Genomic DNA, 16,863 nt, shown 5'->3' on the forward strand with positions numbered 1-16,863 from the left:
TGCCCCAGAAAACGTTCCTCAGAGGTCCGGGGGAGTCCAACTGGTGGGAGGCAGGGGCGGGGGGCACGCTGGTCCCAGTCCTCCGCAGGTCCTGGGCAGGTTTCCCCACCGGGAGTCTTCTGGCCAGGCTGGCCTCCCACTGGGCAGGTGCCCACCAGGCCCCTTGGGGACAGCCGCCCTGGATGCTTTGGCCAGAACTCCCCCACACCTGCATGCAGAAGTGAGATGGATTTCCATTCTGGTTCAGTTTGGTTCTATTGGGCCGGACTGGGGTTCTACCACAATGGCCTGTGCTGCCCCAAGAGCAGCAGCCCTGCCCCTTCCCTCCCTCCTGTACTTGCAAACTCAGAGTTAGTCTGGTAAAGTTCATCTGTTGTCCAAGCTCCGCGGGCTTTGTGACTGCCCCGGGCTGAGGACACAGTCCATCTCCAGAGCGGACGGGCCTGTGAGTGCAGTCAGCGGGTGGACGCATCCGTCTGGGTAGCCAGCGGGCAGACACAGCTCCCCCAGTGACCGGGTTCTTTGGGTAGCGGCTTTGCTTCCAGGAGTGGGGCTGCTGAGGGTATTTCCAGGCTGTCTCCTGGCTCCTCCCTCCCTGGGTGTCTCCAGGAGGCTGGAGGGGATGTGGGGGACTCCAACATGCAGCCTATTCTAGACACACTTTGCCAAGCAATGCAGCACAGGGGCCTGAAAGCTGAGGCCAAGGGACAGAGCCCCCCACTGAGGTCATTCAGGCTGGAAGGCACCTGACTCCAGCCCCCACTCCTGAGCACTGCCCCTCCTCCCAGGCCAGTGTATGGGGTCCAGCGAGGGCCTGACCCCAGAGTGCCTGCAGGGGCCAAAGAGACGGGACGGAGGGTCACATGCAGACATACTCCATCATACCTCACGCCTGTGAGCACTGGAGTCCAGCTGCCACCGAGCTCAGCCTGCTCCTTCCTGGGCTGGACCCAAGCATGCTCCCATGGGGCCAATACGGAAGGGGCCCCACTTGCTGGGCCCCATCCACTGGGCAGCGCTGTGTGCCACTGGCATGGCTTTGCTCTGGGCTGGGGCTGCCCCCAGTGCTGGCCTTGGCCTGATTGTCCCCTCTGTGGCATCGACCTGGGACCATGTCAGCTTCGGGCCTCACACAGACCAGCCCGGTGAGCTGCTCAGGGCAGAGACCCCCCAGGAGAGCTGGGGCAGTGGCAGCCTTTGCTCACCCCGAGGTGCTGCCCGAAGCTGGTGTGCAGGGGGCTGCCGAGAGAACCGCAGGCCCTGCTGGCCAACTCCCAGCTCTCACCCAGACCCGCAGCACACACACACAGACTCTGCCAGACAGGGTGATGCTTTATATTAGCTTTTCTGTGACAAGTAACATCTTCCACATTTTTATCTTTTTTTTTCTTTTCTTAAAAAAGAGTTTAAAAAAAAAAAGGAAGGCAAAAGGAAATAGACACACAAACAAAAACACCCAGAGGTTCCCAGAATCTCCCCACAGGCCCTAAGAATACTAATAGGTATCTCACGGGTCCAGGTGGATGCTCACCTGTCCCCACTGGCCTCTGCCTCCCCCACTGGCTGCCCCCATGAATGTCCCGCCAAGTCACCCTGAGTGGCCATCACAGATGTTCTGGGCAAAGTGGGCAAGACCGTCCACCAAGGGATGGTCCTCGCAGTTGGAGGGAGAGCGGGTGGACATCCTGGTCGGGGCCAGGTGGGGGTCCTGGGCCCCAAGCGAGGGAAGGAACAAAACCCAGCTCCTCTGAGTCTGAGGGTGGTGGCCCTGGGCCACAGACCTTGGAGGTAACTGTCATTTTGGGGGGTCAGGTAGCAACTGGTGAGGGGTTTTGCCTGCCTCCAGCTGGGACAAGAGGCACCGGTGACCCCGACCATGTCACGGAGGGCTTTGACCAGTGACTGGTGTGCCCGCTGGCCCGTGGGGAAGGAGCAGCACTGTATGTGCACAGGCAGGCTCAGGGCCCTCCATCCCGCAGGCTCCGATGGACCGCTGCTGGGAGGTGTGGGTGGTGGCCGTGCAGTCAGCTGGGGAGGGTCTGGGCGTGTTGCCAGGTCTGACCGTGAGAAACACTGCAGGCAGGGGAGAGCTGAGGCCCCAGCAAGGGTGTCCAGCTGTCCATCCATCTGCAGAGCAGGGGGGGGGGGGAGAGTCAGGAGGCGGCCCCCCGTCGTGACCAATCTCGCTGGGGTCCGCCTCACCTGGTCCTTATCGTGACTCCTCATCCTCTTCGTCCTCCTCGTCCTCCTCTGCTTCCTGCTCCTGCCGGCCCGGCTCCTTGGAAGTCCCAGGCTCGAAGTTGCCTTCGATGTCCAGGACCTGCAGGTGCCTCAGCCTGCGGAAGGCGCTTTCCTCCACTGAGCCCACTGCCAGTTTGTTAAACCTGTGCCCACCATGTGGTTAGGGCTGGGGCCGCACCCGGTGTCCCAGCTCACCTCCCACAAAAGCCAGGGGAGCACAAACCCTCCCAGGTGGCCTCCCGGTGCCTCCTACCTGAGAAAGACCCCCTTGAGGTTGGGCGTGGACTGGAAGGCATCGGCTGGCACGGTGCTGATCTTGTTGTTCTGCAGGTACAGGTACTCGAGCGACTCTGGGAGCCCGCTGGGGATGTCCGTGAGCTGATTCCCCGCAATGTCCAGCAGCTGCAGGAGGGTCCAGGGGTGAAAGCTCCCCACAGCCCACGGGGCCCCTGTGAGCGCCCAGCCCACGGAAACCTCACCGTCACCCTGTGAGGTGGAGCTGGGCCCCATCACACCCTGCTGATGGGGACATGGCTCAGCACCGTGCCTGAACCCCACTATCTGTGAGAGGGGGGACACCCCCTGAGGATGGTGCCCCTCAGCTCCCTGTGAATGCACAGCCAAGGCATCTGCCCAGAGGCCTGATCCCTCACCTTCACATACTCGGCACCTCCCAGGCAGCACCTGGACTCTCTCTCAGAATCAGCCTGCAGGCCCTGGAGTAGGTGGGCAGGGGGCCTGGGGCCAGGAGTGGGAGCAGGGACCATGCCAGGAGGCAGGGCCATAGGGGCACCTCTCCAGGTGGGGACACGTCTGCAGTCCCCATATCAGCATACCCCACCCCACCCCAACACAGCTGGGTGACTTCGAGCTTTCTCTCTGCCCTGCCATGCTGGGGCCCATGAGCCCAGCACCAGGCAGTGAGTGAGGCTGTCCACGGTCCAGGAGGACACGGAGCCCCACGCCTCCTCCCACAGGCTTCTGCGCCCTCTGCTCTGTCCCCGGCTCCTGTGCTCCTCCTTAGAGCATCCTCATGGCCCAGAGGCTGGGGACTGGAGTCCAGGAGATGCTGGCATCCTGCTTTGGGGGTGCCACACACAGGAGCAGCTACACACAGAAAGATCTAGCAACAAGAGTCTCCCCCACACCCCGAATACCGCATCCCTGACTAAAGTGGCCCTGGTCCAGGACGTATCATGGGTGGCCTCCAGGAGGAAGTGAGCCCCAAGCTGATCCTAGAGACAAGCTCCAGGAAGGCGGGCAACCCTCTGTGCATCTCATTCCTCACTGGGCCTGGCACCCTAGGGGCAGCTCACTGAGGGCATCCAGCAGAGGGACCTGAGGTGCTCCCAGGACAGGGTTCGGCCTGCCCTACATCCTGTGCGGATACAGGCCTGCTTCTCGGGCACTGGGGGCTATGGAAGGTTCCATCCGGACAGGAGTGGGTGGTGGCCACATGCTTCCCACTGTTCCCTGATTGTACGGAGCAGGGATGTTAGGGCTCCTTGGAGGCTAGTGCCCAGGCCAGAAATGGCAGGAGCACAGCTGGACATGGGCAGCAGGGATGGGGAGAACAGGCAGGTTTAGTCATGGCGGGTGTTAGTGCAGTCAGAGGCCTGTGAAAGGAGAGTCGAGTCAGGGGTGCCGGTGAGCCAGGATGGCAGCAGAAACAGGTGCGGGGGCAGGGAGAGAGGGATCCAGAGTCAGCTCCCGAGGCGCCCCCAGAAGGGTGGGACCCAGGGGGCTCCCCAGGTCTGGCAGCGGGCAGGACCACCCAGTGGGAAAGCCCCTCAGCAGCGCCTGCAGGCCAGCGGCTCCTCCTGAACCCCCCTAGTGCTCCGCACACCCTCCTCTGCTCTGGGCCTATCTCAGACCCCCAATGCCGACAGCTCCCACAGCGTCATAAGCTGAGGCCCCAGGAAGGGACTCAAATACCCGCCTCTGTCCTAGGGGAGGAGCCGGTCGCCAGCCAGCCAGTAATGACCTCATGCCCAGGAGATGCTGGGGTGTGGAACCCCGCCCCTGCAAGTGACATTGGGGGGAGGGTCCCAAGGGCATGGTGGGGGGGGTCTGTAGCGGCCAGGCAGGGGAGGGCAGCCTCTGTCTCATAGTCCGGCCACTTTGTCTAAGGCAGTTCCCCTCTGGAGACCCACCGAGTGCGTATGTGTGTGTGTGTGTGTGTGTGTGTTGGGGGGAGTCTCAAACCTGAGGCCTCTTCCCCTGACCAGACATCCCTGGGCCCCTCTCCTAGCAGACGGGGCACCCCTTCTCCCCACAGCATGCCTCAGGCTGGGGTCCAGCGGTCTGGTCACACCAGCAGGGGTGGCCCAGCGTGCCTGGACCCTCTGCGTGACCCAGCTCCCCAGCAGACGGTGGGCTCCGGGTGGTGATGCCCCCGCCTCTGCCCGTACCTGCAGTCGCTCCAGGTCTGTCCAGGCCCGGGAGCCCAGGGCGCGACTGCGCAGCCGGTTGCCGGTGAGGTAGAGCTCGCGCAGCTGGGCCATGCCAGCCAGCGCCCCACGCGCCAGGGCGGCCAGCTCATTGCGCTTGACCTTCAGCACGTGCACGTTGCGCGGCAGCCCGGCGGGCAGCGTCTGCAGCCGGTTGCCCGACAGGTCCAGTGAGCGCAGCTGGCGCAGCTTGCGGAAGGCGTCGCGGTGCACCTGCGGGCTGGTGATGTGGTTGTAGCTGAGGTTGAGCTCCTCCAGGAAGTAGGTGGTGGCGAAGTCGTCGCGGCCAATGCCCGAGATCTGGTTGTGCAGGATCATGAGGGTGCGCACGCGGCGGGGCAGGCCGCTGGGCACACGCTCCAGCGCGTTGTTGTACAGGTGCACCGTGTGCAGCCGCTTGAGGCCCTGGAAGGCCAGCGGGTGGATGCCGGGCGCCCGCAGCTGGTTGCTGTGCAGCAGCAGGTACTCGAGGCTGCGGATGGGGCTCAGCACGTCGGCGTCCACGCTCCGGATGGCGTTCTTCTCCAGGTGCAGCAGCACCAGGCTCCGGGGCAGCCCCGCCGGCACCCGCGACAGGTTGTTACTGGACAGGTCCAGGTACTCCAGGCTGGAGAGCTTCCTGGGGGACCCGGGGAGCGGGGGCGCTAAGGGGGGGCGGGAGACCACGGGCATTCCTCTCACCATTATTCCCACGGACGCAGCAGGGGTCTGCCCCTGGTTCATCGCAGTGCCGGAGAGACACTGCATGGGGCTGGGTGGGGGTCCTGACCTCAGGGAGCCCCAAGCACAGGAGTTGCTCCTGGGCTGTATGGAGTGACACCCCCCCACCCCCCCGCCAACCAAAACCAAAAGAGAATAAAAATAAAGACAACGAAGGCTGGAGTGATAGGACAGCGGGTAAGGCACTTGCCTTGCACATGGCTGACCTGGGTTTGATCCCTGACACCCCATACGGTCCCCCAAGCCCTCCAGGAGTAATTCCTGAGCCCAGAGCCAGGAATAATCCCTGAGCTCAGTTGGGTGCGCCTCCCCCCCCCCCCAAAAAAAAAACAACCAACAAAAGAAAAGACAAAATTTGTGTCAGCCCTGCCATCTTCCAGCTGGAGGCCAGGCTATCCCGTCTCTCCATGACACGGTGGCTGACACGGATCAGGCCTCTGACTGACACTCAGAGAACTGGTTCTCAGTTCTGGAGAACCAACCGAGGCCTGGTGTATCTGCCCCATTCTGAAAAGTGACCACTTCTCATCCCTCAATGGGAAGACCTGAGGTTCCCTCGAGCAGGGAGTGAACCTCTACAGACCGTCCTCAGCTGTGGAACCAGGGCAGGCCATCTCCAGGCCTGACACGTGTTCTGAGGCCCTGATACGCCAAGAGGCACAGCCATGGGGAGGGATGTGGCCAGGTCAGGGAGAGGTGTGGAGGGTGGAGGAGGTCGTGGCCAGTTGGGGAGGGGTGTGGAGGGTGGGGGTGGCTGTGGCTGGGTGGGGAGGGGTGTGGCGGGGAGGGGGAGGCCATGGCCGGGTGGGGAGGGGTGGGATGGGGTGGGAAGACCATGGCTGGGTCAGGGAGAGGTGTGGAGGGTGGAGGAGGCTGTGGCCAGGTGGGGAGGGGTGTGATGGGGTGGGGAGGCTATGGCTGGGTCAGGGAGGGGTGTGGAGGGTGGTGGAGGCCATGGCCAGGTGGTGAGGGGTGTGGAGGGTGGGGTAGGCCATGGCCAGGTGGGGAGGGGTGTGATGGGGTGGGGAGGCTATGGCTGGGTCAGGGAGGGGTGTGGAGGGTGGTGGAGGCCATGGCCAGGTGGTGAGGGGTGTGGAGGGTGGGGTAGGCCATGGCCGGGTGGGGAGGGGTGGGATGGGGTGGGAAGACCCTGGCTGGGTCAGGGAGAGGTGTGGAGGGTGAAGGAGGCTGTGGCCAGGTGGGGAGGGGTGTGGAGGGTGGGGGAGGCCATGGCGGGTGGGGAGGGGTGGGATGGCTGGGAAGGCTTTGGCTGGGTCAGGGAGGTGTGTGGCGGGGTGGGGGCGTGGTGTGGCTGGGAGGGCAGGGGTGTGGCGGGCGGCTCACCAGAAGGTCTCGTTGTCCAGGCCCTCGTCGGTCAGGTAGTTGTTCTGCAGGTAGAGCTCACGCAGGTTGCTCAGCTCGCTGAAGGCACCCGGTGGGATCTTCTCCAGCTTGTTGTTCTGGAGGTTGGGGGTCATGGGGGTGGGGGTTGAGGGCAGCCCAGAGGCCAGGGCGGAGCTGCAGGAGAGGGGCCTGGGTGTGGGGTGGGCTGGGGTGCCAGCAGGTGCCCAGGCTCTGCCTGCTTCTCCACTTGCCCCTGCGCCTGTGTGCAGGCCGCCCCCCCCCCCCCCGCAGCCCCAGACCCCATACCTTGAGGTGCAGCTTGTAGAGGGCGGGCGGCAGGTGTCTGGGCACGTGGCGCAGGAAGTTGCTGGACAGGATGAGGATCTCGACGTTGCTGGAGCCGTTGAACATGTTGTCGGGCAGCCCGGCGTCCGCCAGCTTGTTGTTGTGCAGGTACACGGACCTGGGGGCAGGGGGCGGGTCCCCATAGGATGCACCCCTGCGCCCCTCCCCGCATGTCTCCCGCTGCTTCTTGGGGGAGCCTCCAAGCCTGACCCGAGTTGGGCCTGGGGCTCAGGGCCCTTCGCTCCACCCAGCCCCACAAGGGTGGAATAGGAGGCCCTTCTCGGGGGTCCTTGACAGGCTAAGCTGGGCCCTTGCAGGCCCTCCCCGACCACCGCAGCTGCCGTCCCGGCCTCCCCACCCCACAGGGGCGCAGGCACGCGGGGTTTGCTCAAGGCCCAGCTGGGGAATCGAGGCTATTGGTAGCTGCCCCGGGTCCCAAACAGGAAAACCTTCACTCTCACAAAAACTTGGCTGGACTGTCCTTCAGGCCAGTGGCCTCTACCTTGGGCGCCTGCTAGACAACTCCAGGCTCCAGGAAGGTAGGCCTCACTCAGCCACGGAGGGAGCCCTGATGTGCCCGGCTGTTCTAGGCCCTGGAGCTGGCTGTGGACATGACCCGGACCCAACCCCATGGAGCTCAGCTGCTACAGGAGAGAGAGCAGGCAGAGACACAGGTGCCGGGGCATCTCCTTCTGCTGTCTGGGCCTCAGTCTTCCCATCTGTGGGATGGGCAGTGCACCGAGAGCCTGCCCCTGGTTGGGGAATCGAAGCGGGGACAAGAACCCACCTCGTCCTGGAATAAGGCCCGGCCCCCCACACTCTTACTAGACTCTGCCTGTTGGACAGTGCCACCTGGCCCACCCCCGCTGCTCACCCCTCTGTCCCTCCCCTGGACGCTCTCCTTCCTCTGGGAGTACCCCCGCCACGGGCCCTTCAGCTGGGACTTCAGCCCACTCACCCCACAGTCTGCCTCTCCTCAGGGTTCCCTCCCGCCTGTGCCTCATTGGGGACCACCCGGCGACTCCTCACCATCCCCCAACCTGAGCCCAGGACCCCTCTGACCTCTGACCTCAAATTCGGCTTCTGGCCAAACGTGAGCCCATAGATCTTCGTGAGATAGTTGGCAGCAAAGTCCACACTGACGAGGGTGCTGGGCAGGAATCGGGGTGCCAGGGTCAGCTAGAAAGGGAAGGGTTGGCACAGGGAGTCGGGGACGGTCCCTCCTACGTCCATCTGTCCCCTCCTTCCACCCCCTCCCTTCCCTCTCTCAGTCATCAAATGGGAGCCAGTCATCCAAATGCAGACAGGACCCTCTGAGTCCCAGGGCCACCTTGTCTGGGGTCACCGGCTTCACCCTCTGCAGACCCCCATCACTCTTCCCTCGGCAGCCACGAGTCTGCCAGCTTCCAGGGGGACAGAGGCCCCTGCCCGCCCACGGCTGGTAGCTGAAACATGGTTGCAGAGATGAGCAGCGGGGGGGGGGGGAGGGGAAGGGGCATGTGACTGGCACGGGGTGCAGGCACTGAGGCCTGGGCTGGAGGGAGAGGAGGAGGGGGGGCAGCAGAGACGGGGCACGGCAGGGGGTATGGGCTCCTCTCGGTGGAGGGAGAAGCTCTGAAAGGTCCGTGATTCACTGGGGGGAGGTACTCCCAGCTCAGTGCTCGGGGGCCCCCAGCAGTGCTCAGGGTGTGACCCCTGTGCAGGGGATCATCTCCTAGGTTGGCTGGAGATCCGGTACTAGAGATGGAATCTGGGCTTCATGTGTACAGAGCGTGTGCACCCCTCTGAGCTCTCTGCATGGCAGTGTGACTTCAGAGGCCAGGCCCTGCTGGAACCCCTCACCTTGTTGTTGGCCAGGTACAGGTAATTGAGATTGTTCAGGTGTTCAAACGCCTCCTCAGGTAGCCCTTCAAAGCACAGGAACAGTGAGAGCCAGGGATGGAAAAGACGCAATAGGGACCAGGCCAACGGGACCCTGTTCCCTGCCCCGATGAGGCCAGTACGGAGACTGCCCCGCCCCACGCGTCCATCTGATCTGCTGCCGCGGGTGCCTGGGTCGGGCCCGTCTCCAGCCTGCGTGGCCTCTGACACTGCTCCCAGGCTCCTCTGAGCAGGAACAGTTACATAAACCCGAGCGTCCCTCCCGGAATGCCCTGCGCAGCCTGGAGGATGGCCAAGGAGCCTTCCTCGCAGCTGGAGGAAGGCTGGAGTGGACAAACAGCTGGACAGGGGCCTCACAGTGGATTCAGGTACCCTCTGGGGCCCAGAGGGGGCTCAGCAGTTGAGCTCATACCCATGGGGGAGTCCCTGGGTTCGATTCTTGTGCCACAACACACACACACACACACACACACACACACACACTCACTCACTCACTCACTCACTCACTGCCGGATTGAGTCATGGAGGTGGTTCAGTCACTGAAACTAAGGAAAAGCACATCAAATGATGCCTTTACAGTGAACCAATCATATGGCACACAGAGGACACTTCGTGGGAAAGAAACGCACCCGATGACCAGCTCCAAGTGGCCGGATTACGGGAGGGAGTTGTTTTTGTTTTTTTTCCTTTTCTGCTGTTCCAAGTTTTCTGCTCTAATTATAAATGATTTTCATTGTCAGAGAAAATGGTTTTCAAAGACGAGGACTCAGCTCTTTGACCCAGAGGTCTTCTGGGACTGTAGCTTCTGGGCGGCTTCTGGCTCCCCGCTGCTGGCCCCCAGCTCTCTCGCACACAGCGGGAGCCCCCACAGGGCCCGGGTGGGCGGCCCCCCACCAGGCCTCTCCTGTGTGGGCCCTCCTGTGTGTCCCAGCCCTGGCTGTGCGTCATCCTGGACTCTGCTGCCCCCATCTCGGCTGACCCCCACCTCAGCTGGTCCCGCCCTCAGCTGTCCCCCCTTAGCCACCCCCAACCCCTCCCCCCAGTTGCCCCTCTCACTGTCCCTCACCTCAGCTGCCGCAGGTTCCCCCCACTGGCCCCTGGGTGCTCCCCCTCTGTCTCTCTGGCTCCCTCCTGAGCTACCTTGCCCGCTGCCTGCCAATGTCCCTGTTGGCCCCCAGCTGATCCCCCCCATCCCAGCGACTTCCCCCTCCACTGTCTGCGCCCCAGCTGCCCCCATGCCCTCGGCTTCCCTCCACTGCCCCCACCTCGGGACGTCAGGCGGTTGTTCTGCAGGTTGAGGGTTTCCAGGGCGTGCAGCCGCGAGAGGTCCTCGGGGTAGATCTTCTCCAGCTGGTTGTTCTGGGGAGGGGAGGCACAAAAGCTGCTGGGACACCTGCTCCCGCTCATCAGGAGCCAGTGCCCCCGCAGGGCACCCTCCCGGGGTCCGCCTGCGAGGGGTCACCCCACACAGTGCATCCCCCATGTGTCACTCCCGCTGTTCCCCGCCTGGGGACAGGTGTCTGCAGCCCATTCCCCTCTCTCCCCGCCAAGGTGGGTTCCCTTTCCTGGCCCTGAGATCCCTTTCTCCTTAAGAGCTGCGAGCCCTGTGCAGGGGGCCATCTCCTTCGGCAGCCCTCCTGGGTTGGCTGGGGGGTCTGGGTCAGGAGCACTGTGTCCCCGCAACAGATCCACCCCCCTCTGTCTCCCCTGCAGACCACGAGCTCAGGGACGGGACATGTTGCGTCCTTCCTCCCTGCCCAGCCCTTCACATGGCACAGGGGCCGGAGCACAGCAGGAACCCAGCTGGGTGACTGTGGGCCAGGCCCTGCCCTCTCTGGACCCGACTCAGGGAGGGGGCACCTCTCCTGCCCCCCAGGCTACCGTGTCACCTGGAGTGACCTGGGGACACCAGCGTCCAGAATCCAGCCTGTGCTGGGGGGGCTGAGGGGGATGCTCTCTTGGAGGGCACCTCGGGCGTCTGTGCTCTCAGGCCCCTGGTCCCTTCCTCTGCCCTCCTCAGGCCAGGCTGTCCCAGGAGAGGCCTCGCTCACCTGCAGGGACAGGTGGTTAGTGCGCTGGGGCAGGTCTCCTGGGAACTCGCGCAGGTCGATGCCGCCGCAGTCCACGACCCCCTCCTGGGAGCAGGAGCACTCCCGGGGACAGTCGGCCTCAGGGGACCCGGCCACAGGCTCCTCGGGGCTCAGCACGAGCACAGGTTCCTCCTCCACCAGCTCCTTCTCCTCGGGGCTCAGCTCAGGGCCGCTGCTCCGGCCAGTCCCCTGGGCCCTGGCCACCAGCGCCCGTGCCAGCTGCAGATGCGGCGGCAAGAGCAGCAGGAGCAGCAGCACCCCACTCCGGGCCATGGTGCCTTTCGGGGACAGAGGGAGGTCTCAGAGGGTCTCCCATACTGGGTCTGCCCGCCAGCGCTCCCTTCAGAGGGGCGGGGAAGCTTGGCCGCATCCTTAAGCCCATCTGTGAACCCCCCACCCCGCCCCTGAGGCCGGGCCCGAGGAAATCAGTATCCCCATCTTAGAGAAGGGGAAACTGAGGCCCAGGATCAGCTATGAGACCTGGACTTCCTGTGGCACGGGCTGGGTAAGGCCCCCTCCACACACACACTGCCTCCAGCAGCCACAGGCCATGGTGGCCAGCCCAGTGGGGGTCTCATAGCCCCCCACTCCCCTGTGAGGATCCTGAGTTCTCTCAGCCCCTCTCACAGCCCCCTGCCCACTGCTTGCTCTAGACTGTGCTTTGGACCTTCGTGCACATGAATCCTGCTCCTGGGCCCCCTCTGGGCCTCTCAGAGCTCTCCATGCTGGTCCTTTGTGGACACTGGTACCCCAAGCTCTCCACTTCTGTGCCCCCACATCTGGCATGGCACTGGCAAGCTGAGAGCCACGTGCCTGGGTGGAGACGCAGCCCAGGCCAGCACCGGTGTGGGCAGGAGCCAGGTCCAGTCCGGTTTTGGCCTATGCCCTTCCTGTGCTCCCAGAGCCAGGCTGGGCCGGATCCCTGGCATGAGAGGCACGGGGGTCCTCTAACCATGAGGAGGAGGCTGGGGTCCCATCTTCCCTGCAGCCCTAAACCTGTGGGTTCTGGGAACACACTGAGGAAACATCTGTGTGGTCTGTAGTGGTCCATGGGCCCAAGTGCCTAGACTCTCATGGGAGTCCATTCGCCTCCTGGTGACTGACCCAGCTATTGAGGACAGTACCGCAAGCCTCCAGCCCCAAGGCACAGCCGGGACCCAGGAAGCCACCACAGGTACAGGCCCGTCCCTGCTCAGCCCAGCCCCTCCTTGAGTAGCTCCCTAGGAATTGCTGCTTCTTGTGGTCACAGTGTCTCTCAGGTACCACTCAGCCCTGGGGCTGGGATGGGGGCCACAGGGGAGCTAGATAAGGCCTTCGTCTCAGTCTGCTGGCATTTAGCTGGTCTGTGCAACAACCCAGGGCCAGGCCAGAGGGGGAGCTCAGAATGCTGAGTGCAGCCTTTACAGCCAGGTCCAATCCTCAGAACCTCGAAGTTCCCTGAACACCTCCTGGAACAGCCCTGAATTGGGTCCCAGCAGATGTGCCCTGAGACCCAACAGATGTGACACCAAACAGAACTAAATAGAATGGCAGACTGGGTGAGTCCAAAGTGTCCTGAGGAACACAAGGGCCCCCCAGAACTCCTGAGAGAAGAGGGTCAGTGGCCAGGCTTGCTCAGACCACATCTCACACACACATGCATACACATGCTGGCACACACATGACCATACCTACAAGCAAAGACACATAGTGCACACGCATGGCTGTACATGCATACACATGCACACACAATTACATTTGCATGTGCACACACACATGCATGCAAACGCATGATCGGATATGCATGTAGACAAGGGCATGATTGTATGTGCCTGTGCACACGCATGCACATACATGATTCTACCTGCATGTACACACACACCCAGGTGGCCAGGAAAAGGGGCTTCCCAGCTAACCGCTCTGACCATGTCTGGCACACACATGCACCCAAAGCATCCATACACAGGTACATGCTCACAGACCCAGGTGACCAAAAGGGACCACCCTGCTTGCCTTGCCAATTTCTCTTTCTGCCTCAGCTTCCATTTTGGACATGTAAGTGGCACCTCTACAAACATTCGCGTCCTGCTCTCATCACCACCCGCCCAAATGGACGTGTGTCAGACGCATCACCGCTCCACAGACAGGGAGCTGGGCTGGAGGGAGCAGCCAAGTGACCGCCAGTATACAGGAGGGAGTTCCCAGCTCAGGCCTTAACTACTGAGCGCTGGGCGGCCAGCCAGGCTGAAGACAGAGCACGGGCCCCAGCCCCTCAGGACCGCACACCTGCGCCGTCCAGGGTAGTGACCACACGCAGAGACTGCGGTTCATCTAAGGGAGACTGCTGTTAGCGTAGACAGCAGGAAGTGGGGGCGGTGACGGGAAGTAGGTCACATGGCACAGCACATGCCTGGCTTAGTGGAGGTCCTGGGGCTCCATCCCCTGCACTGCATGGCCCGCTGAGCAGGGGGTGACCCCCACAACCACAAGGAAAACATAGGTTTCAACAGCAACACTCAGAAGAATCTAAAATATCTTGGACATAGTATTAAGACCTCAGAAACACCTTTATATTTGTTTCGCTTACACACTAGTTTGCCTATATTGGGTTAAATATAAGTTAAAATTGATTTCAGCTGTCTCATTTTACTTTCTAACCCAGTTCCAGGAGCATGTATGCTATAAACGTGACTTGCATTTTTTATGATAGGGGCCACGCCCAGCTGTGCTCTGGGGGCCCAGGCCACGCCCTGACAGTGTCAGTCTGACAGTCTAATGCTCAGGGGCTGCCATGGCCGCCACCTGGGGGGAGGTGTGGGAGGGGGAGCAGACGGTGCTGGAGGTTGAGTGCCCAGCCTGGAAGATGGCTTGTGATTTACTACCTGAGCAAGCTCCTGAGCCCCCTGACCTGCCTTGGTGGCCTCCATTTCCAAAGCCCGTGCTGGCCTAGATACCGCATGGAACATGACCATCTCCATCCCAGTATCCTCCGCGAGATGGCAGAAGTAGGGATCGAATGGAGTCCAGAGAGGCTGAAGGTGCCGGGGGCCAAGGCTTCGGGAAGGAGTTGCCTCGTCCAACCACAAAGGTGAACCCCAGGCAGTGGGAAACAGGCCAGACAAGCGGGGGAGAGCACCTGTGTGGCCTCCTCCATGCAGCCCACTGGGGCTGGGGTGGGAGCCTTATCCACAGGCAATGAAGGGGCTTGAAACCCAGCTTACAAAGTTTCAGGGCGCTGAGGGGGCGAAACAGCATCTGCCCCATGGACGGGCACTTGCCAGGGGCTCCCCAAGGGAGGGCCGAATAGGGACACTGAGCCTGGTCTGGACAGTGGGAATTGGCTGCAGGGGTGCAGGGCAGGAGCTGGACTCTGGGTGAGGGAGGAAGGCCAGGACTGAGGCTGTCCCGTGCACTTCTCCCCTGCAAGCTGGGATGAGCAGACTGTCAATGTGCCAGTCCCTCCTGCCCCATCCGAACCCCGGTGAACCCAGCCTCCTAGAGCCGGGTATGGAAGGCGAGTGGGGGGCTGACACCTGGTCCCTGGGGCAGCCTCTTGGGAGGAGTCCCCCCAGGGGAGTAACAGCTCTCGGGGGTGTCCACCCCTGCCTGGTTAGGCCTGACAATCCCTCTGGCTATGTGTGAACCAGGGGTTTCCCCTCTGGCAGCTGTTGGCCTGGGGACCACTCTGGCTGTCCCCCTGGCTGTGGTGTCACCCCAGAGGTCACTCTTCACTGAGCCTCAGGACGGTGAAATGCAGGGGCCAGTCCAGCCAGTACCACAGGCCCTGGTGTCCAGGAAGGCCTGGCAGGCCCTGCCCACTGGGAGGAAATCTCAGGGCCCAGGAGGGTCTCCCTGGAGGCTTAAAAAAGGGGGCAGAAAGGGGATCCTTTGGAGGAGATCCCTTCCAATCCACCCACCCCACCTCCCACCTGCCCCCCTCCTCCATTCAAATACCGTGGCAGCGGCTGGGGCTGGCTCTGTGCTGGGCTCTCGCAGGCCCCGGGGCTGAGACCCCTTCTCTCCAGAGGGGGACTGAATGCCCACAGGGCCCAAACTGCTGCCTGCCTGCCCCATTCCTGCCAAAAGCTCTTGCTCCAGAGAACCTGTGGCTGGGGTATGAGGTCCCTTGGTGCTGCCTCGGCTCTCCTGGCCTCCAGGTAGGGCGCAGGGTTCAGAAATGCAGAAATGGCAGAAGGAGGAACACCTGGGAAAGGCCGCTAGAAAAGTCTGCAGCACTAGGTGGTCCGCATCAGGGCAGGGCTCAGCTCACGTCTAGCCTGGAGCCGCTTTCTGGCGACTCTCCAGGCTGATGATGGAGGAAGGGCCGGGCAGAGGGACGCGGAGAGGGGCCGGCACCCAAGGCAGAGGGCTGGAGCCAGGGGCCAGGGCCATCCGCCACGGGAGCTCAGGGTTCCCAGCGGTCCCGAGACTCCTGGGAATCCCCGCCTAGAGGCGGCACCCCTAGTCTCCCTAGTCTGCATTCAGAAGGGAGCAGCGGACTCCCACAGAGCTCGGGAGCCCCCCGGACCCTCCCCCCTGCTTCACTCCGGACTAGAGTGGGTGCGCCCGGACCCTAAGGATGGCCACGACCACACGGAGCTTCCCGTCGGTCTCCCCATGGACAAGAAGAAGCGTCGCTGTTTGTCCCGACCTCCGGCGGCACCGTCTGCGCCCCCTCCTGCACCTGCCCGGCGGGCGCCTGGCAGCCCCCAGCTCCCTGCAAGGACCGCGGTGGTCGCAGAGGATTGGCGGGGCGGGCAGCGGGCCGCCGCGGGGGTCTCGGACCGGCCCCTCTCTGACCTCAGGACCCCCAAGGGCTGGGCTTGCCAAAGCCGCAAAACGGGCGTTGGGGCGCACGGGCTCGGGGCGGCGGCTCCACGCCCCTGCCCGGTCCACCTGCCCCCCACATTCCAGCCCCGCCGCAGATTCTTTCCAGATGTGCGCGGCGGGGTGCGGGGCGGGGGGCGCGGGGGCGCCGCGGGCCGGAGACGAGCCGGCCCGGCTCTCGTCCGCGCCCCCTGGCCGCCCCCGCCCACCCTCGCCCCGCCGCGCCCCTACCTGCTGCGCCCCGCGCCGCGCCCCGCCGGCCCCGCGCGCTCCCCGACTCCCGGCTGCGCTCCGCGGGCGCGGGCTCCTTCCATGCGAGTCGGGCCGCCGCTGGGCGACGCCGGTTTTGTTTGTGGGGTTTCTCCTCCCCGCCTCTCCCCCGCCCCCGCCCCGTGCAGCCGCTGGACGCCGGCCTCCTCCGGACACGGAGGGTCCCCGCAGGGCGGCAGGGAGGGCCGGCCCGCGCCCCGCGCCCGACTTGGCGGGGGGCAGAGTCGCCACCCGAGCCCCCTCCGTCCTGGCGGGGCCCCGGCACCACGCCCCCCACCACCAGGAGACTGGAAAGGCGGGGTGTCTAGCCTAGTTCCAGCCTCCCCAGCCTCGCGCCTCGCTCCCCGGGGGGCACTGGCCTCCCGGGGGCCTCGCCACCTGAAAGGAGGCTCGGGAGGGGCCGTGCCCAGGGCGTCCCCCGCAAGGATTTGCAGCCGCTCCCCCACCACTGCCTTGCACTCCCTCTCGCACCCTGCGCTCTGCAGCCGGGCCTGCCAAGACCTTGCGGCGGCGCGGGGAGGGGGGCCTTCCCGGAAAAGTGTCCCGCCCGCCCCCTCCCCCTTCCTCCCATGCTGGCCCCGCGCCCACGCCCACGGCCTGGTGAGCCCGGGAGGATGGTGAGCCGCGTGGGCGTAGGGTGCAGACAGGCGGGGGAGTGAGGTCTGCGCCCTTGGGTACCGCACTCCCAGGGAAGGTGGTGGAGCGGTATTGGGTGG

At 63.8% G+C, this 16,863-nt stretch overlaps 1 protein-coding gene across 1 annotated transcript; it reads right to left on the reverse strand.

Annotated features, from left to right (window-relative positions):
- Positions 1-1,224: 1,224 nt before the first annotated feature.
- On the reverse strand, positions 1,225-16,198 carry PODN (podocan). The gene is made up of 11 exons (XM_056122324.1): positions 16,109-16,198; positions 11,033-11,349; positions 10,247-10,340; positions 8,943-9,007; positions 8,170-8,279; positions 7,062-7,218; positions 6,756-6,871; positions 4,653-5,310; positions 2,495-2,643; positions 2,203-2,384; positions 1,225-2,127 (listed from the first exon to the last, which is right to left on the reverse strand). Exons 2-10 carry the CDS (start codon positions 11,342-11,344, stop codon positions 2,210-2,212), a joined length of 1,836 nt encoding a protein of 611 aa, XP_055978299.1. The 5' UTR covers positions 11,345-11,349; positions 16,109-16,198; the 3' UTR covers positions 1,225-2,127; positions 2,203-2,209.
- Positions 16,199-16,863: the final 665 nt, after the last annotated feature.

The sequence above is a fragment of the Sorex fumeus genome, unplaced genomic scaffold (assembly GCF_029834395.1).
Source record: "Sorex fumeus unplaced genomic scaffold, SorFum_2.1 ptg000045l, whole genome shotgun sequence".
NCBI classification, from domain to species: Eukaryota; Metazoa; Chordata; class Mammalia; order Eulipotyphla; family Soricidae; genus Sorex; species Sorex fumeus.

Coding starts and splice junctions, on each gene's coding strand:
- PODN (XM_056122324.1), bottom strand. CDS start 11,344: ATGGCCCGGAGTGGGGTGCTGCTGCTCCTGCTGCTCTTGCCGCCGCAT. Junction 9,008..10,246: donor CAACCGCCTGACGTCCCGAG/GTGGGGGCAGTG, acceptor TGTGCTTTGAAG/GGCTACCTGAGGAGGCGTTT. Junction 2,385..2,494: donor CTCAAGGGGGTCTTTCTCAG/GTAGGAGGCACC, acceptor TGGTGGGCACAG/GTTTAACAAACTGGCAGTGG.